This window comes from Muntiacus reevesi, chromosome 6 (assembly GCF_963930625.1).
Source record: "Muntiacus reevesi chromosome 6, mMunRee1.1, whole genome shotgun sequence".
NCBI classification, from domain to species: Eukaryota; Metazoa; Chordata; class Mammalia; order Artiodactyla; family Cervidae; genus Muntiacus; species Muntiacus reevesi.
Genome location: NC_089254.1, coordinates 65,016,946 through 65,038,460, shown reverse-complemented (window position 1 = coordinate 65,038,460; position 21,515 = coordinate 65,016,946). Strand labels below are relative to the sequence as shown.

The 21,515-nt window shown below is 38.8% G+C and overlaps 1 protein-coding gene across 1 annotated transcript in view; it reads right to left on the bottom strand.

The window, feature by feature from the left end:
* Nucleotides 1–304: 304 nt before the first annotated feature.
* The window catches only part of HIBADH (3-hydroxyisobutyrate dehydrogenase), a 108,602-nt gene continuing 87,391 nt past the window's right edge, over nt 305–21,515 (bottom strand). The window contains exons 5-8 of the mRNA XM_065939596.1: nt 17,892–18,025; nt 16,252–16,328; nt 9,189–9,345; nt 305–1,288 (exon numbers count right to left, since the gene is read on the bottom strand). Coding sequence (XP_065795668.1) covers nt 1,130–1,288; nt 9,189–9,345; nt 16,252–16,328; nt 17,892–18,025 — 527 coding nt within the window. The 3' untranslated portion in view covers nt 305–1,129. The remainder of the gene's footprint in view (nt 1,289–9,188; nt 9,346–16,251; nt 16,329–17,891; nt 18,026–21,515) is intronic.

Genomic DNA, 21,515 nt, shown 5'->3' with positions numbered 1-21,515 from the left:
TGGAGTGTTTCTAGGGGCTGTGGTGGGGGGAAAAAGGCAACTGTGCTCCCTATTAGGACATAATTACATCTTTTGCAGGCCAAATTCCTATAGCACCCACGACCCAGAAAACAAACAAAGACTCAATAAGGATACAGGCAGAGGAGCAGGCTGAGGGCTGCCCACTGGCCAGTTCACACTCAGTTCCTTTTGACCTCCCCTCCCTTCCCTTTGTCCCATCCTTTCCCCATTAGTCTACAACACCAATTTGTCAGGTCATTTGACTGTTCACCAAAAAGGTTAGCAAGACACGAAAACTCCAAGGAAGTATTATCAGCATAGAAATTTATTTGAATTCAAAATAATATGGTTATATTTAGGATAATGTAATAATTATCTAAAGCACATATCATTGGCTCTGAAACAGTTCTAAAGAAGTCATTCTTCTGAAGTCAAAAAATATGTAGTAAGAATGTACAAGGAAGCAAAAATATATTTAAAAAAAAAGTCTGCTGAGTATTGGGAGTTGTTACAAGAGGGACACACCAAGATACTATAACAGGGTCCAATTTACATAACATGCAGCAAGGTGTTATCTTGCTTTATCAACTCTTGGAAAATAAACCATAACCTCAGAATGCAAGACCACCACCACTGGGTTAACAGGACAAACTTCCTGAGGGATACAGGGAGTAACTCACTATACTTCCCCTTTCCCTAACTTGTTTCCTCATACCAATTTCTTTTCCTTCCTTGAGGATAGGTTTTATCCTGTTGAAAAAAACTGGTCTTATTTGTGAACGTGTGAAAGTGAAAAGTGGAGTAAACAATATCCTGATTGAAGTAGGCAATGTTTCAGCTGAAGATGCTCAGGAATAAAACTTTTGAAAAAGGTCAGTTGGCTAGCTAGCAGAGACCATCAGTGGCTTGCAGAAAAGGAAAAAAAAAAAAATCCAGGTAATATGTGTTTGCTAAATAGATAAAAAGAATAAGCAGTTAAAAATGGGTGAAAAATCCCAGGGTTTACTGTGACCCAGACAATCAAAAGCAGACAGGTGACCTCTGATTAAGCCCATTTACTTGTGGAGTGAGCTATAAGGGGCTCCAAGAGGGTTTGGTTTCCAACAGTGTCCACAGCCAAAGGGCAAACTCAGAACGTCTCCTCCTCTCGTAGAAACTGGAACACAGATGAGAAGTCTTTTTTTGAGTAGCCTTTCGCGCACATCATCCTGTAGATCTGATGGGCTTGACTGCCCAGAAGGATCGGGGTCTTCGTGCTGGTAGCAGAGTCTTGTGCTAATCCCAGATCCTAAATCAAACAAGGGTGGAGGGAATACATTGAGGCTGTGCAGTTAAGGCTCACTTCGGAATTGTGGCTCCTAATGCTTGGGTTTCAAAGAAGAAAAAATGAAATCTGAAAAAATAAGATACTTACAAGAATGATGTTAAGTTATATGTGTGTGTGTGTGTGTATAAATATTTTATAAGTGCTATCTTACAGCTACAAAACTGCTCCAGAGACAAACCTTGATTTCTGAGTGTCCTCTCTACTCCTCCACAAAACCTATCTGTTTTGACTCTGGACAGGTATGTTCCCATCCAGATGAGACCACATAGAGAAATGTTTTTTCACATCTGCAGAAGCCTGTAAGCCTAAGACAAACCCCAATATGAAATTAAGCATGATGAAATTATCAATGATGAAAATACCCATTTAATCTCTTAGTCAACACATACTTAAAAATTGCTGTGTGCTGGATACTGTTCTAAGTGCTGGTGATACGTGGTCATAATAAAACCAAGTCATTATTCTCAGGAACTTAATGTCCACTGTGAAAGATAGACAGGAAAACAACTGCTGAACTTCCAGATAATGACAAGTGATGAGGAAAAATATGCAGGGTAAGGGGTCAGGAAGTCATACACAGCAAGGGGGAGAGTGGAAGGAAGAGAGTTCTGATTGATGAGATGTTTAGGGACGACCTCCCGAGGTGAAGACACTTGACCTAAGATGTGAATGTGAGGGGGCAGTGAGCTGTCTGGAGAGCTGGGGGAATGAAGTTTCAGGTGGGTGGAAGAGCAAGGGAAGGGCCCCGCAGGAGGCATAGCTTGGATGTTCAAGAAACAGTAAGAAGGCCAATGAGACTGAACTAGAGTGAGCAAGGTGCTGGGGAGGGAAATGAACCTGGGGATGGGCAGAGGTGGAACAAGAAAACTTTATGATGTTTGGTGAGAAGGCTGGATTTTCTTTCAAGTGCAATGGACAGTCAGCATCACTGGATTTTCTTTCAAGGGCAATGGACAGTCAGCATCACATCAACCCTTTAATATCTCTGAGAACTAATGCTTCATTTTGAGAGTTTTGGAAAACTTATGGTTGTTTAAAGATAGACAAAAGCTAACATTATAAATTTTTTATAGCTAAACTGTAGTGAATGGTATCTTCTACTATAAGAATAGAATCGTGTCCCACCTTGAAATATGTAGGGTAAATGGAAGACAATGAAGGCATGGATAATTGAAACAATATTCCCCACATTTCATTTTATTTGTGATTATATAAGAGCTGCACAAGTGGCAAAACCAACTAGATTGCCTTCTTACCATTACCATCCTCATTTCCTCATGAACAGAAAAGTCAACAAGCAATGAAAGAGGAAGACAAGAGGCAAGATCAGGACCATTTGTGTTCTTTGAGGAACATTCTTGATAAATGAGCAGTTATGGATACCATCCACGCAAAGGAGGAAATGATTCAAAGAAAAAAGAAGGAAAGTTTAAAGAATGGGTTAAATCTCTAGCCGCTTGGGTATGTATGATGCTATAGGTGTTAACACGATTTTGTGCTTACTTATATATTTTTCACATGCAAACACATAGATTTCAAAAATCTACTTAAACTAAAACTTGTCTATAGCTTCCACTATAAAGCAAGGTTAATTATTACCCACACATTTAACAAATGTGGGTGGAAAAGCTACATTATTGCTTATACCCGGACAAGCAGACAAGCCTCTTGTCAACATCACTTTGCTGCACATCTGCAAGATGCATTTATTTAAAAACGACAGAGAGAAAATCTACATAGAAAGACTGCCTGTAATTTTTAACCTAGAACTATAACTAGAATATAAAAACTTAAGAGTAAACATAACATATTGAGGAGAAGACAACATTATTGAGAAGGAAAGTCTAGTAGAGGTTTTCAAGTGGGCAAGTAAATATTCCAAATAAGAGCTAATAAAACCAAAAAAGGGAAGCTAAAATAGCTTTGCTGGCTGCTACCTCAGAGGATGGACATTCTAAAAAGAGAAAGGTGATTTAGTCTATAAAACTCTAAGTGGCTTATCTGTCCTGAAATATAAGAAAAGAAGGCATCCTTTGAAGTTTGTAACATGTAATTTAAAACAAACAAATGCCCCACTTCACTAATCAAATAAAAACATTTATGAATTCATCAGCTCAGTGGGTGGTTCAGGGGAAAAAATAAAACAACTGCAAAAGTTTTCAACAAATTAATGAAGGACCAAGTCATTGCATTTTACAAGGAGACAGGTACATTAAATAAGTAACGAGAGTGGTCATGATATTCCATAAGTTGTTTCTTAGAGGCCATCAGAAACAGACTTTTAGGCTGAGGAGTTTTTGGATGTTCTAATTACGGTCTGATTATATACACACCCTATATTAGAATTTTATGATGTTAAGACCTAGAAACATATAAGCCTCTACTTTAAGAACACACTAACATTATCTCCCCCAATACAATGAGATCTAATAGCAGTCAAGCAAAATATCTCCTAGTAAGTTAAGGCCCTGAGGGGCTTGCATAACTCAATGAAGCTATGAGCCACGCCATGCAGGGCCACTCAAGATGGACATGTCATAGTGAAGAGTTCTGACAAAACGTGGTCCACTAGAGGAGGGAATGCAACCCACTCCAGTACTCTTGCTGAGAGAACCCCACGAAGAGTATGAAAAGGCAAAAAAGATAACGAGGAGTCCCCCAAGTCGGAAGGCATCCAATATGCCACTGGGGAAGAGTGGAGGGCAATTACTAACAGCTCCAGAAAGAATGAAGTGGCTGGGCCAAAGTGGAAACAATGCTCAGTTGTGGATGTGCCTGGTGGTGAAAGTAAAGTCTGATGCTGTAAAGAACAATATTGCATAGGAACCTGGAATGTTGGGTCCCTTGAGTCAATCAAACTGGACGAGATCAAGCAGGAGTTGGCAAGAGTAAACATCAATATTTTAGGAATCAGTGAACTAAAATGGGTGGGAACGGGCAAATTTAATTCAGATGACCATTATATCTACTACTGTGGGCAAGAATCCCTTAGAAGAAATACAGTAGCCCTCATGGTTAATGAAAGAGTCCGAAATGCAGTACTTGGGTGCAATCTCAGAAACAACAGAATGATCTTGGGTTGCTTCCAAGGCAAACCATTCAACACCACAGTAATGCAAGTCTATGCCCCAACCACTAATGCGGAAGAAGTTGAAGTTGACCAGTTCTATGAAGATCTACAAGACCGTCTAGAACTAACACCAAAAACAGATGTCCTTTTCATCATAGGGAACTGGAATGCAAAAGCAGGAAGTCAAGAGATACCTGGAGTAATAGGCAAGTTTGGTCTTGGACTACAAAATGAAGCAGGACAAAGGCTAACAGAGCTTTATCAAGGATACACACTGGTCACAGCAAACACCCTTTTCCAGCAACACATGGACATCACCAAAGAGTCAATAAAAACAAGATTGATTATATTCTTTGCAGCCAAAGATGGAGAAGCTCTATATAGTCAGCAAAAGCAAGATTGGGAGTTGATTGTGGCTTAGATCATGAGTTCCATACAGAAAAATTCAGGCTTAAATTGAAGAAAGTAGGGAAAACCAGTAGGCCATTTGGGTATGACATAAATCAAATCCCTTATGATTGTATACAGTGAAGGTGATGAATAGATTCAAGGGATTAGATCTGGTAGAGGGTCTGAGAACTGTGGACGGAAGTTCATAACACTGTATAGGAGGTGGTAACCAATACCATCCCAAAGTAAAAGAAATGCAAGAAGGCAAAGTGGTTGTCTAAAGAGGCTTTACAAATAGCTGAGGAAAGAAGAGAAGTGAAAGGCAAGGGAGAAAGGGAAAGATATACCCAACTGAGAGCTTCCCAGGTAATAAAAGAGACACAAGTTTGACCCTTAGATTGAGAAGATATCCTGGAGGAGGATATGCAACCCACTCTAGTATTCTTGCCTAGAGAATCCCATGGACAGAGGAGCCTGGCAGGCTACAGCTTAGAGGGTCACAAAGAGTTGGACATGACTGAAGCAACTTAGCACACACACATATCCAATTGAATCAAGAGCTCCACAGAACAGCAAAGAGAGATAAGAAGGCCTTCTTAAAGGAACAGTGCAAATAGAGGGCAACAACAGAATGGGAAAGACCAGAGATCCCTCCAAGAAAACTGGAGCTATTTAGGGAACATTTCATGCAGGAATGGGCAGGATAAAGGACAGAAATGGTAAGGACCTAACAGAAGCAGAAGAGATTAAGAAGAGGTGGTGAGAATATACACAACTACACAAAAAGATCTTCATGACCCAGATAACCACGATGGTGTGATCATTTACCTAGAGCCAGACATCCTGGAATATGAAATCAAGGAGGCCTTAGGAAGCATCACCACAAACAAAGCTAGTGGAAGTGATGGAATTCTAGCTGAGCTATTTCAAATCCTAAAAGATGATGCTGTTAAACTGCTGCACTCAATATGTCAGCATATTTGGAAAACTCAACAGTGCCCATAGGACTGGAAAAGGTCAAATTTCATTCCAATCCCAAAGAAAGGTAATGCCAAAGAATGCTCAAACTACTGTACAATTGCACTCACTGAAATGAGTGCTACTACATGCTACTAAAACTATCCTCAAAATCCTTCAAGCTAGGCTTTAGTAGTACGTGGACTGAGAACTTCCAGATGTACAAGCTAGGTTTAGAAAAGCAGAGGAACCAGAGATCAAATTGCCAAAATTTGCTCGATCACAGAGAAAGCAAGGAAGTTTAGAAAAACATCTACTTCTGCTTCACTGACTATGCTAAAGCCTTTGACTGTGTGTATCACAACAAACTGTGGAAAATTCTTAAAAAGATGGGAATACCAGACCACCTTACCTGTCTCCAGAGAAACCTGTATGTGGGTCAAGAAGCAACATGGAATGACTGAGTGGTTCAAAACTGGGAACAGAGTAGAACAAGGCTTTATATTGTCACCCTAGTCATTTAACTTATATGCAGAGTACTTCATGTGAAATGCCGGGCTGGATGAATCACAAACTGGAATCAAGATTGCTGGGAGAAATATCAATAACCTCAGATATGCAGATGATACCACTCTAAGGGCTAGTGGAAGTGAAAAGGAACTAAAGAGCCTCTTAAAAGTGAAAGTGAAGAGTGAAAAAGCTGGCTTAAAACTCAACATTCAAAAAACTAAGATCATGGCATCCAGTCCCATCACTTTATGGCAAACAGATGGGGAAATAATGGAAACAGTGACAGATTTTATTTTCTTGGGCTCCAAAATCACTGTAGACAGTGAATGCAGTCATGATATTAGAAGACGCTTGCTCCTTGGAAGGAAAGATGTGACAAACCTAGACAGCATATTAAAAATCAAAGACATCACTTTGCTGACAAAGGTCCATACAGTCAAAGGCATGGTTTTCCAGTAGTCATGCACAGATGTGAGAGCTGGACCATAAAGAAGGCTGAGTGCTGAAGAATTGATACTTTCGAATTGTGGCACTGGAGAAGACTCTTGAGAGTACCGTGGAGTGCAAGGGGTCAAACTAGTCAGTCCTAAAGGAAATCAGTCCTGAATATTCATTAGAAGGACTGATGCTGAAGCTGAAGTTCCAATATTCTGGCCACCTGATGCATAGAGCCAACTCACTGGAAAAGACACGGATGCTGGGAAAGACTGAAGGCAAAAGGAGAAGGAGGCAGTAGAGGATGAGATGGTTAGATAGCATCGCTGACTCAATGGATATGAATTTGAGCAAAATCATGGAAATAATGAAGGACAGGGGAGCCTGGCACGCTACAGTCCATGGGGTCACAAAGAGTCTGACACGACTTAGTGACTGAACAACAACAAATAGCCTCATCTGCCCAAGCAGGTATGACTGCTTTCATCAGTAGCATTCATGGGGATTTTTTTAACCTCTATCAATTTCTCGACACAAGTCTCACCTATAGTGTGAGACACACATACACATCTATAGTGGGTTTCACTAACAGCCCTCTGAGGTGATGAAAGCATTTCTGTGTAAATTCTCTCATTGTAAGCAAAATTCAGAAGTCTTGTTCTTTGTAAGGGAAATGACAACTGCATTTTACAGAGAAAACATATGAACAATGTTCATATGTTTTACTACTGAATTGTCTTATGCTATCTTCTACTATCAAGGAAATAATTTTAACGGACCTCAATAGGGACAGATTCTTCCTGGGCAGGGGCACTGGAGAAAATGGTGGAAGGAAAGGTGTGATACACAGGTCAGCTACAGTTGAGAGTCCCAAAATAAAGCCAGCACTGCTTACAGGTCACTTGTTAGTTGCTTCTTCAATTGGAGCCATTAGCAGTATTTGAGAAACCAAACAAGCTAACAGGTCACAACCTACTTCACACAGATACATAAAGCAAACGGCATAAATGTGATTCTTTCACTCTTCTGTGTCCTGATAAACGACCCTGCAGCTTTGTGAAAACAATCCACTTAAGGAGCTACTTTCTCCAATAAAAGTAACAGCACACTACATCAATAAAAGCCTGAGTGGAAGATATGCAAGCCAAAATACAAGGTACAGATTGGCATAAAAATAAGTATTTTCTTAAATGAAACATGAGGAGAAATGAAACTACAAAATCCACAAAATAAGAAACATAGTTTCAAACCTGGCTTCACCCAATAAATATTTCAAATGAGCTGACAATGTGCCAGGGGTCGGGCTGGAGGGCGAGGAAGCAGTGAGGTAGGCCTGGGGCGGACCAGGCGCAGGGCGGCCAGGGAGGGAAAACAAGGGGCCAAATGAGTTCCATGTGGCTAAAGCAAAGGAGGGGAGTGGGAAGCAGAGACGAGTCAGGGAGGAGAGCAAAGGCCTTTAAGAAAACGTGCAGAGATGGACTTTAACCTACAAGTAACTGGAATCCACGAAAGAGACTTAACAGGAGAGACGACACAATCAGGTTTTTACATTTTAGGAAGACCACCCTTCGCCATGTCATGGAAAATGAACTGGGGAAGATGAGAATGAAAGGCAAGGAGACTAGTTGAGAGCTGATGTGGCAGCATCCAAATGAGGTTCAGCCAAGGTGCTGGAGATGGTGAAGAGGGCGAGTGGACAAAGTCAAGGCACAGTCGAGAAGCAGAATGCACGAACATCGTGGGGAATGAGCGAGGGTAACCTGCGCACCATATCCAAGTGTTCGTACTATTACTTTGGTCGAAAAGTAAAGGGCAGGGTTGTGGGGAGTGAGAAACGGGGAACGCACTACACAAAAATCTGAAACTGTTTGTCTAAAAAGTATTTTCTACCATTGAAATCACAAATAAGAGAAGGCTGATAGTTTGCTTTTCAAATGACTTTACACGTAAAGTCATATTCTTAAAGCAGGAAGATGTATTTAGAAATCTAGTATCATGAGAAAGATCCTCTCTTCTGTGATATGTACATCTAATGTCATTATATTATTAGCCATCAGAAAATGCTTACTGCTTCCATTTCTAAGGACTTGGTAAATGACTATAAACAAGAAGACTATAAACTATAGGAAGAACAAAATTTTACCGACTCACATTACAAACAAAGCCAAACACAAGAGAAACATCCTCATCTATTCTCATCCAAAAGACCAGGATTAAACATGAACAAGATAAGGGTTTTTATCCAAGCTAAGTTTGAACTAACTTCCTGTGAATGAGTCGCTATTTTAGTCATCTGCCTTCTAGGATAGACGTGTGCTTTCTTACAAGCAGGGAGGAGTGGGAGTGGGGTGGGGTGGGGTGGGGTGGTGAGCCCTGGGCAGGGAGGGAGGTAGTAGCAAGAGGGGGTGGGTGGAGAATGATAGAGGGAAAGATGGAAGGAGAAGAAGAGACCGTTAAACATTTCCCCACTCTCTTGGGTAGTCACTGCATTTCCCATACCTTTGCCATGAGTGTTGTTCCGAATCCGCCCTGATAGTTATTAGCCGAGGGAACTCCATCCATCACCCCAGGTACAGGATTATAAGTGTCACTTGACCAACATCGTCCTGAGCTCATATTTAGGATTTTAGCCAAGAGTTTTGGGTCAAGCCCTAACCTGTCAAAGGTCAAAGGAAAGAAGTGTTAAATGTCAAAGTGTACAAGTCACATGTGACTTATTTATGTCGGATGGTGCTCCATCTTCTCTCTCCATTTATGATGTCTTCAAAAATCAAAGCAGATGGATGAGTGAAGAATCCAATCTTAAATTATAGGGTGTTAAAAGCTAGTGAAGAAACACTTTTGAGCCAGGACACTACACTGAGAGAACACCTGCGCTACCCTGCTTTAAGAAACAATATATAATTGCATAAAAAATGGTGCTGGCTTATCATACACATAGGTTTTCTAGTCTTTTGAACATTATTGCATTTATGTGTCGCCTAAGAACCTTAAGCCAAGATGATCATCTAAATTCTACAGTCTTTACTCGCAAATGAAGTATTTCAGAAAGAAATACTGACAGATAAGCTACGTTTCATGGGAGTCTATGTATCATTTATGTGTATGTTTATTCTTTTAGCTTTTATGAGAATAAATGCAAGAGATGAGTCATGAGCAGTAAAACGAGCTTATGAGAAGTTGTTATTATAAAAGAGGACATTTCTTGCTGTAAACTTTTCCTTATTTATTAAATCTTCATTAGACCATCTTGCTTATGAAGCAAGTCTGCATAGAGCTGTGACATATGCTATCTATTCAGAGGCATGCATTATAGTTCTGGGTCAACTGCTGATAAGGTTACTGATCCTGATAAAACAAAGCCTGCCCAAGCGGAAACATCATTTGTTCTATCACTGAGCCGATGGCATAAACGGCTGTTCAAATGTGGACCCAGGGAAAAAAAAAAATTAAAATGCTGTACTACTTTGATTTCAAGTATCTTAGTGCAGTCTGGGAAGTACAGTTTTGCTAAGTATCTTTTAATCAAGTTTCAAATAAAACCTTCTACTTTTCCTTAAAACTAATTCATTCCAGAATGGAAAAAAAAGATTAAAAAGAGACATATAAATGTTAAATGAATTGTGTATTTTGGCATGCTGCTTATTACCTGTGTGTTGAAATATATCTGTTTATTTCCGGGGCAGAATATAACAACCAGGAAAACCTTTTTTCCAAACGCTCAAGTGGGGTTGAGGGATAATACCCGGGATGGGTAAGGACTTACCACATAATATAACTGTTATGTAATCAGACTTTCAAGGAGCAACTGTGATTCAAGGAATACGATATGGCATGCCATCTACACGAATTCACATAGTGGGCCATGTTATAGTGAGCAGTTTTTACTAAAAGATTGTAACAAAGATTCCATTGAAGTCAGCTGTTCAACTATACTCTGCTGGAAAGTAACCTGACAGTTTCACTCATTCTTTTATAAAGATCCAAGTTTGTTACATGTATAATTTGCTACTGATGTTTTCTTTCTCTTTTAAATAAAACCAGGCTACCAGGGTGCTATGGTAGCAGATGACCCAAAGCCAATGCACTCAGGGAATAATTGTGGAAAATAAAGTCACAAATGAACAACTAGTCAATTTGCTGTAACTGCAAATATATTTTCTAAGCACAAATATTGTGTTCTATGAGCAGGGGATATTTTTAAAGACCCCCCCTCTCCAAAACATTGCTTTTTCCTTCCACTTGAAATGTAATTCTGGCTTCCTAATTTAAATTTTCTTTTAAAATGGCTCATCACATTCTGAGCAGCAGAGATACTTCCCTGCTTACCAGGCTGGACTCAACAGTGCCTCACAATGCTCTTTATTGCTAAAGAAATTCATACTCTGTCTATAATACTCACCAAATGAGAGCACAGTTTATTATCTGTTGTAAAACCCTACCTTTCATTTTGCTTGAATGTTCGAGGAAAAATACTGGCACTGATTTATGGAACTCTTTTTGGTGAACATGTTACTATTTAGAAGCAACCTGAGGGGCACACCAAAAAATGAGGTGACAGTTGTTACGTGCTCACTTTTCAAATCTGATGCTTCCCCACCGTGCTGATACCCTTTAGGAGATGCTGCTCCCTCTTCGCGCCTCCCCAAGCCACTCCCCCCACCAACAGCAAAGTGTATCATTAAAAAGAGCAAGTTAGAAGTGTTTTGCATTTCATCTTTCTGAGGATTCTTTCACTGGCATATATATATAACTGACAGCTAAAATTAGACATGATATTAAAATCAGTTACTGAAGTCCTCTGTCTTCCACTGTGCCCAAGGCTTGTAATGGTCTGCAACCAGCTAGAATACACAGTAATTGTCATTCAGGGAGTCTATCCTAGAACGTCATGCTTCACTGGAGAAGACTGAGTTTCCATTTGAAATCAACAAATTAATCCAAGACAGGTATCTGAAAGGGCAAGTTTAATAGGAAGCAGCTACTGGGCTCTCAACCATGATAAAATGTTATTGCTGTTTCCCTGTAAATTGGCTGGGAACATATGATACTTTCTGCATAAGAGCCCCATTGCTGTTCAGGAGATATACAGCTCAAGCCATCAAAAGGATGACAGCCTGTCAGTCCCCATAATAACTTGCCACTGGATGTGGTTCCAGAGTACGCGCGTGCATGCATGTGGCTTTACAATTGCTGGAATGTTCTCTGATATAAACAGAGAATGAATTCATTGCTCTGACCGCATATATAATGCAACTCAAATAAACGTCACTGTGTCAAATCTACTCACCTTTAAAACACAAGAATTTGAAATGAACTTTTGAGAGAAGTAAAAATGATGCATAAACTGTAAGAAAAATTCAAGAGAAGCCAAGTGTTTGCCTTCACTGTAACCAAGGCTTTTAAAGGCCAAAAAAGTTTGCTCACTTTATAGTCTCTGTAAGTATCTATACTGTCTGGTTCATATAAGAACACAGCAAATGATGTCCCTAAACTGAGATGTTTGTATCACAGGAACCGATCTGGAAATGAAACATCCAAGACTAGGTCAATTTAAATCAATCATTCCCTTATTCACTAAAGTTTATGCAGACTTGCCAGCTAACAAGAGGCTGTGCCTGCCCTCCAAGAGTGGGCCAGTTAGGACATCCACATAGTAACATTTACCTAAGGCAGGGGGAAGAGCCTTCCCTACCTCCCCCACTCTTTCCTCTTCATTCACCTGGCAAATCTTCCCTGAGTGCCTACTATGTGCCATGGATGAGCAGACAAAGCTCAGAGAACCTGCATTCTAGTTGGGAAGACAGGCAGTAAACAAACAAACAAATATATAATGCTAGCCAGTGAGAAGCATTATGAAGAAAAAACGTTAACGTACAATTCAAATACTAACCGCCCCATCACATCAATAACTACCATGTATTAAGCACCTACTATGTCTCAGGAACTGTTTTAAAAGATTGACATGGGTGAATTTATTTACTCCTCACAACAGATACGGGGCTTCCCTGGTAGCTCAGATGGTAAAGAAACTGCCTGCAATGTGGGAGACCTGGGTTCAATCCCCGGGCTGGGAAGTTCTCCTGGGGAAGGGAATGGCTACCTCCAGTATTCTTGCCTGGAAAACTCCATGGACAGAGGAGCCTGGAGGGCTACACTCCATGGGTTACATAGAGTTGGACATGACTCAGTGACTAACACTTTCACTTTTCACAACAGAGCCTATTATTACTGTGGATAGATACTATTATTCTTGTCATTTTATAGATGAGAAAAGTTTAAGTTGGTGGCAGAGCTGGAATGTGGTCATCAACAGGCACCCAGACTCACCACCCTGAGTCTCACTAGGTCATATGAGTAGTCACATAATCAGCCATCATGATGACCATCTTACCAGTTTAGTAAGAAATTTGGTCAAACCTTTATTATAAACCTTTGGCCATATGTTTTATCTATTAGGGTATACAACTGAGAGGTTTCAGTCATCACTTAAACAAAAAGGCAACACCATCTCAGGGCAGTAGCCAAGAAGCTAAAATTATGCTAGTGGGAAAGTCTTCAATTCGAACAGCCTTCCAGAAGTTTAACTGTTTTAAGCTTCTTTTGGTGGAAGGAGACAATACGGCTGTTGCCAGAGGGCCCTGGGCCCTGGTGGTAATGCAAATAACTTGTTACACCACCCATACTGGGGGAAAAAAAAAAGAAAACCAAACAAAAACATAATTTCTGGTAGAAGAAAAATGAAAACAAAACAACAAAACTCACAGTACCAACCTTATTCTTACGTGGTGCATGGGAACAAAATCTCTCTAAGGCACATAAGGCATTTTTAGTACCGTAAAACTATGCTCTGAGTCCTAAATAGAACCCAATTAGAAGGCAGAAAGGTCCAGTAAAAAAGAATCTCAAAATATGTTGTATACCAATGCTTTTTATGCTTTACTTTTTTTTTAATAGCATTTAAACTTTCACTGACATCCATAAACATTCATTGTAAAAGATCATATAGGGTCAATAAGAGTTTAAAACTATAAGGTTTTATTCTTCTATTTAAAAAAGGGAAACATCAGTGTTCCAGAAAAAAACACTGCCTTATGAGAATGAAATTAATCAGAAATGATCACTTCATAGGAACAAGTGACTCAATTTGTAAATGTTGACATTAATGCTCTAGAAAATTTTCACTTCAGAGTGAACAGAATATAAATGTGGCTGAACCACTTTGATGCTATAGTACTTTGTGGGAATTTACTACTTGGGAATTTATGCTTGCTGATGCCAATTTTCTCTTTCACCTTGCAAAGCTCAATAAATCGTGGCCGCTCTCTATACTCTATTAGAGAACAATCCTGTCATTTTAAACCATGTCTGTAAACCATGGAGAAAAGACAATAGCCGAAGCAATCATTTTTAGGACTTTCAAACCACTGAGAATCTCTGTAAGATAAACTGATAAAATCCTAATGTTGTGAAAATAAACAATTCATTACTACAATGTAGAGTACCACAAACTTGCAGATTATTAATATTGTAGCACATAAGTAAAAATAATGAATTCCTGCTTTGAATTCAGACATATGTGTGTGTGTGTGTATACATATGTAAATATTTTATTTATATACATATACATCAATAACAGTAATATACAGTTTTGGAAAAATTAAACATTGAAAGCTTAATATTTTCCAAATATTGTTTTTATCATAGTGAATCAAGGCCAATGATAAAAGATTTATTGCTTTTGCTCTTAATACTTGTTTGAAATTTTATCACTTTTTTTTCCTCTTTGATAATAAACTTACTCTAGTAGCCAACGTATACATTTTATTCATTTGATTCAACTGATTTTCATACTACTCTTTATTAGCTGGCCTTTGGAGTTAGACTTCCATAAGCACTTACTGTACAAAAATTTCATTTTAGAACCATCACCTAATAAGAGTTTTGCTAGGAGAAACATTTGAGGAATGCTATAAGATGCCTAATGAACATTCTGTTCCAGTGATGCTTAATGTAAAAGGCAGAATATAAAATAAACTGGCAAAAATAGAGGGAAATTTTGGTATAGTGTAATCTAGGCTTTTACTTTTTTAATTATATACTCATTTATATCCAGAAAACAGAAAATAAAATTCTAAAGCTGAAAATGCATACTAATACTCTAATCCTGTTGTCAATACCAATTAATTTTGTATGCAATTTGGTTCCAGAAATTTACATTTTCTTCCTTCATAAAATTAGTCTAAAGAATGGACATGAAAATAAGTTACTATTAACTAGTTTTCCAATTATGATAAGTGACCTATAGCCTAGACTAGCTACATTACAGACACAACACTCTGAAAAGCTTCCTATATACTACCAGTTTTATTAAGACTTTGTACAGATATGCCTTACCATCTTACAGACATTCAATTTTAAAATGTAAATGGTACAGGATATTGATAAACCAATTAGCACTGATGCAAAGCAAATTCCTCTTTTATCTCAATTACAACATGACAACTTAATAGGTCAAGATAGTTTAACATCTGAGACAAGGGCAATTCAATAAAACAACAGCATCTTGATATGGTAATTAAGAGGAAATGTGAATCCATTACTGTGTTTTAAAAAATATCTCAAGTACTTTGGCTCTTTTATTACTTTTATCAAAAGCTATGATATGAAACACTACTCTGATTTGTAATATATTTGGCAAGCAGTTCTGGGAAGTGTGAAGAAAACACCTGAATAAAAGCATCTCTCTCATTAAGCATTTTCTAAAATAAGAAATATATATTATATTCATGAAATACAAAACATCCAAAAAATTAATTAGGTGATTAATCATATTTAGAATTCCTAACCCAAAAGATTAAAGACTAAAATTAAGGCATTAACCTTAAGCATTCTAAAGGATGATCCCCATCGTAGGAAAAACTGAATTCCTAAATCAATTTCAGCAAAGTATGAATGCCATTTTATTTCAATGAAAAGATATATTTTCAATGTAAAGTAAGGATAATGTAAAGCCTTAATGTAAAACCCTAGGCAAGTTAAAATGCAGAGTTATGCTATGTAGTCTTATGAATGCCATCCAGTTTATCCTGAGAATAAATAACCAAGAGTCCTTTTAGTGTAGATACTGGGGACTATATTTTCAATAAATACATAAAACCAGTCACATGGTAGCCTAACACTTGAATTCACTATACATTAAAACTGTATTTTATAAAAATTTGTCCTACACTGCCAAAGATTGTTTAAATTTTATAGTAAAAGTGTTTCTTGCATTGTGACATAATAGAAGAAACGGAGCTCCCAATGTAAAAAGGATAATGTAACTTCAAATAGACAGCACAATGCATTTTATGGCTTAGGGCAAAGAGTATTCATGCTCTCCAGGGTCCTATTGGTTGTCCAATAAGCAAAGTCTATTAAAGTTCAATAATGAAATACTTTCAAAATGTTCCTGGATCAACTCATTTATCTCTCATGAACATTTGTTTTCAACATCAGAAAATCAAATCGGAAAGCTCGTAAAAATTGTTAGTATATGAAAATGTACTATTCAACAAACCTGATTCCCAAATTCATAGCTTCAGCAGTTCCAATCATACTAATAGCTAACAGCAAGTTGTTGCAGATCTTCGCAGCCTGAAAATAAATTGAGTACATATTAAATATATTTATTTTCAAGCTATAACTCACAGGAAGATTTCTTCACCCAATTCTACATGTTTCTAAAAGTAGCAGCATTCAACTGTTGATTCTCTCAAACAGGAAAAGGCATCTGGTGCTGCAAACCTCCCTCCAAGCCTAACAGAAGCTCCCAGAGCTGACAGGGGTAGGGGTGGGGGTGTCTCTTGCACCAGGGAAGAACCGTGACGTGTAGGTGACCGAGTTACTCCCATGGGTGCAGGCACGGCAGGGAATACTGACTGACGTGGCACAACCGTTCCTTCAGGAATGGGGCCGACATCCTCACCGGGGAAACAGTAGTAAGACACTGAATGAAAGGGCAGTGAACAAGCAAACACAACTTCGTGGGAAACTGTACGGTAGAAGCTGTAGACAGAGACAGGAGGAGTGCAGAGACACCAGGTCACTGAGGGCAGGAGCAGACAGGAAGTGAAGCCTGGAAGGAAGGTCTCTCAGAAGGTCAGGCAGGATTGAAATAGCTAAGAGAGGGAAAGGAGGAGACCAGGAGAAAAAGTAAATACGTAAGAGCATGGGATATTCTTGAGAACAGTAAGCAAACGGATTCCTGGGCAGTGGCTTTAAGGACTGGGAAGAAGTCTGACAGCTTAGACTGGGTCAAGAGCTACGGAAGCTAGAATAGAGTGTCCTCGAGTTTGACATGGTAGGAAACAAGAGATCTACACAAAGTGTCAGAACTGGGAACTCTACAAGGACTCAAGCATCCTGACTGGTTCTGGTGACAGGGTTGGCAGAGGGCTAAGCCCAGGGTCCAGAGACCCACCAGGCCCTGCGAGCAGTGAGCAAGGCATGACGCAACGCAAGACCGGACCAGGTAATGTGTGCAACGAACTAGACAGAACAGTGAGAGCCACTGAAGCCAGAATCAGAAACTGGAGACTGACTGGATAAGGGAATGGAGACAACAGATGTATCTAGGATCATAGAATAGTCCTGAATATGATTAAAACAAAAAGGGGACTAGTGACCAGGACAAAGCATGAAAGGAGTGAGAGTGTTGGGTGGGAGGGGGACAACCTGTTTGATTTCCAGATTCAGTGTGATCATTCACTTCTGATTAGAAAAGAAACATAACACATTTCTTAATGAAAATTATGTGTGTTTTTTTTTAAGTTAAAGTGCATACATTACTTCTACCCAACAGTACTAAGAAGAGAGCTGTGGCAAGCAATTACAAAGTCAGAGGGAGGATCAGACAACATAAGTACTTCATACAGAAGCCATTTTAAGGAAAATTTCAGTGGTCACTGGGGCAAACATGTCAAAGTCTGAAATTAAGGAACTTTTGGCATCTTTTTAAATTAATTGGCTGATTTCTGCTTACTTTTAGTAGGAATGATGGAAAACTAATTTTTCTAAATTAATTTAAGAAAATCTGAGCAAACAAAAAATCCACAGATTGAACAGAGTAAGGCAGAATCAGATTGTCGTCAGGAAAGAAAAATGAACATTAGCTGATTTTACACCATCAAATCAGTGTCAGTGATGTGAAAACGTTACCTGCCCTGTCCCAACAGCGCCACAATACACCACATTGGAGCCCATGCACCCCAGCAACTCTTGGGCAGCAGCAAATTCTTCTTCGACTCCTCCTACCATAAATGTGAGGTTCCCCGACCGAGCAGCTCCCACACCTGAATGATTTGGGGGTAAAGGGATAGAAGCAGAGGGATACATTTCTTCAAGTGTTTAAGTAGATTAGAGAAAATTCCAAACCAAATCAAAACACCTTGCCTCCAAGTTATATTTGTGTCAGGCATAAATCTCTCCTGGAATATTTTAATTGTCAAGTATTAAGAAGGTTACTCATAAGCCAAAGGCAACACACAGATTCAGTCGAACTCAATTCATCTCAAGTTTTTTTGCAGGATCATGGAGTACCATGGGAATTTGAAATGTGAATTTTAAATTTCCATGCATCTCTTATTCTCCTGAAAAACCTATTCAGTAATAGTGTGTGAAAAAGATGACCTGTACCCTGACCAGTATCTGTGCCCTGGGAATAGCCATGGGTCAGCTGCCCAGGTTTGAATTTGGGGTCTCTGGCTCACTCCCTCCCTCTCTGCACACTACAGATGAGACTACCAAAGAGAGGGGCTTGTCTTTTTCTCCCATAAACAAGCAGGCATTTCAGATGGAAAGATTCTTTTTTAAGGTAAAGAAAACAGTTGCTTAGTTAAGACTGATCATTCTGATGTGCACTTTCTAGCTATTACTTGATTTTTCTTTTTCCTCCTGCTATATAATAAGCATGCATACCTTGAAGATTCTGTGGGTTCAGTTCCAGGTCACCCCCATAATGTGAATATTGTAATCAGGTGAGAGTCACATGAATATTTAGATTTTCCAATGTATATAAAAGTTATATTTACACTGTTCTGTACTCTACTACATGGGCAATAGCATTATGTCTATAAAAACAATGCATACATGATTTAAAAATTCTTTATTGTTAAAAATGCTAAGTATCACCTGACACATCAAGGTTACCACCATGTTGGTTCTTTCTGTTAAATAAATATTTAATTTATTTATTATTGAAGTACAGTTGATTCACAATGTCTTGTTAATTTCTGCTGTAAAGTGACTCAGTTATACATACATATATTCTTTTTCTTTACAGCTTATCACAGGATATTGAATATAGTTCCCTGAGCCAGACAGTAGGACCTTGTTGTGTACCCATTCTGTGTATAATGGAAAAACCCAATATTTGTAAAGAGCAATATAACAAGGTAGGCCTATACATCTTTCGGGCAGTTCATTCCTGGTGATATGACGGGAAGAAGAAATAAACTTTATCAATGGTGTGGCCACTCCTCAGCCTCTCAAAGTTCTGAAGTGTGTTCACTAATGGAAATGACTGGAGAAGCAACTTCTACTTCAGCACAGAAAATATGGCCTAGACTCTTGAGAGTCCCTTGGACTGCAAGGAGATCCAACCAGTCCATCCTAAAGGAGATCAGTCCTGGGTGTTCATTGGAAGGACTGACGCTGAAGCTGAAGCTCCACTACTTTGGCCACCTGATGCGAAGAGCTGACTCACTGAGGGCAGGAGGAGAAGGGGACGACAGAGGATGAGATGGTTGGATGGCATCACCGACTCAATGGACATGGATTTGGGTGGACTCCGGGAGTTGGTGATCGACAGGGAGGCCTGATGTGCTGTGGTTAATGGGGTCGCAAAGAGTCAGACACTACTGAGCGACTGAACCGAACTGAACTGACACTTGTCTTAAAAAGGAAGTAGGGGGGAGCTTCACTCATCCATATTATTATTAACTATAAAATAAAACCAAGAGTATTATTTATCGCTTTTAGCATTAGAAAAATCTTAATTCATAATTTTCAGGTTAGGTTTTGCTGTTCAAACCCAGGGCAGTATGTGAAAGAACTATATTAGTACAATTTTTGTCTTTACAACTTATTTATAGTATAGCTAGGAATAAAGAAACTGTAACTATTTGTGCTATGTATCAAACCTGGCTATTAGAATAGACAGCTACAAGTAATGGCCTACTTTTAAATTTAATTTATTCAATGAAATACAGGTTTTATACATAAAAAGCCAAATGAGGATCTTTATTTCATTCTAATTGTGAACATGTCACAAACTGATAGCCTTTCTATTTTACAGTTCATGCTATTTTTAACTAATTATTAAAAGGAAGAGAAGTCAGCATTATGTTAGCCAAACAATCTTGGAAGAGGAAGTGCCCGCATGCTATGAAAGTCTGAGATGCTTACATATGGTTAAATTACATTATTTCACAATATTTTCAGACACACTATGGAACTGATTATGTACAAAAACCCAATTAGAACAAATGCTTTTAATTAGCTTATCTGTGTCATTTGAACATTCTGATAATGGTGAAGTTTAAGTGACTGTCATTTTGTTAGTTTCTAATTTACTTCACCAAGATGGTGGATCATTAATGTTTTACAATCATTTTGCTCAATTTCTATGGCTATTTTAATTCAAACCACATAACCACCCTTACTCCAAATCCTGTTGATCTGACCAGGAGAAATTAAGCAGACGATTTAAGTCAAAGCTTACAAACAAACCCAGCACTATCCATCATAGGTCAACAGCTTTGTATCTAGATTACAGGCTGCTAAATAGCTTCAGAGAGTCATTTATTAAAGGAAAATTAATGCTGACAATGGTTCTCAGCTGGTTAATCTTTTGACAGGTGTACTTTCTCACTTGTTCAAACACATATTTCAAAAAGAAGAAATAAGTTACTTAAGAGAATACCACAAAAGAAAGAATAATTCATCTTTTAATTTGTAACTCTGTGGTACTTCCACTCTTTCCTTCTCTCACTATGTGATGTAATTATTTCCGACTTCATCATAGTCTATATTCCAATGTAAGGGTCTGACTAAACTGGGTAATTCTAAAGTTCTGGCATTCCCTGGGACCACATTCTAACTTTCCATATGTATTCCTTTAACCATATGTTACTATCAAGCCTAGTCCTATTGCAATGACAAAATTAAGACCTGGTCCATCTAGTCAAAGTTATGGTTTTTCCAGTAGTCATGTATGGATGTGAGAGTTGGACTATAAAGAAAGCTGAGCACCGAAGAATTGATGCTTTTGAACTGTGATGTTGGAGAAGACTCTTGAGAGTCCCTTGGACTGCAAGGAGATCAAACCAGTCAATCCTAAAGGAAATCAGTCCTAAATATTCATTGTGGGACTGATGCTGAAGCTGAAACTCCAATACTTTGGCCACCTGACATGAAGAACTGACTCTCTGGAAAAGACGCTGATGCTGGGAAAGATTGAAAGCAGGAAGAGAAGGGGATGACAGAGTATGAGATGGTTGGATGGCATTACCAACTTGATGGACATGAGTTTGAGCAAGCTCCAGGAGTTGGTGATGAACAGGGAAGCCTGGCGTGTTGCAGTCCATGGGGCCGCAGAGTCAGATATGACTGAGCGACTGAACTGAAGTTATCCCAAAATAAATGCAACCATTTCGAGTTTTGAAATAACATAGAGACAACTGGAACTCTAAAGCTGTATAAGACAATCTCATGGATTTCAGAAGACATTGTACACATTTTTATGTCTATGAATAATAAACAATAACTTAATTACTCTGCCAT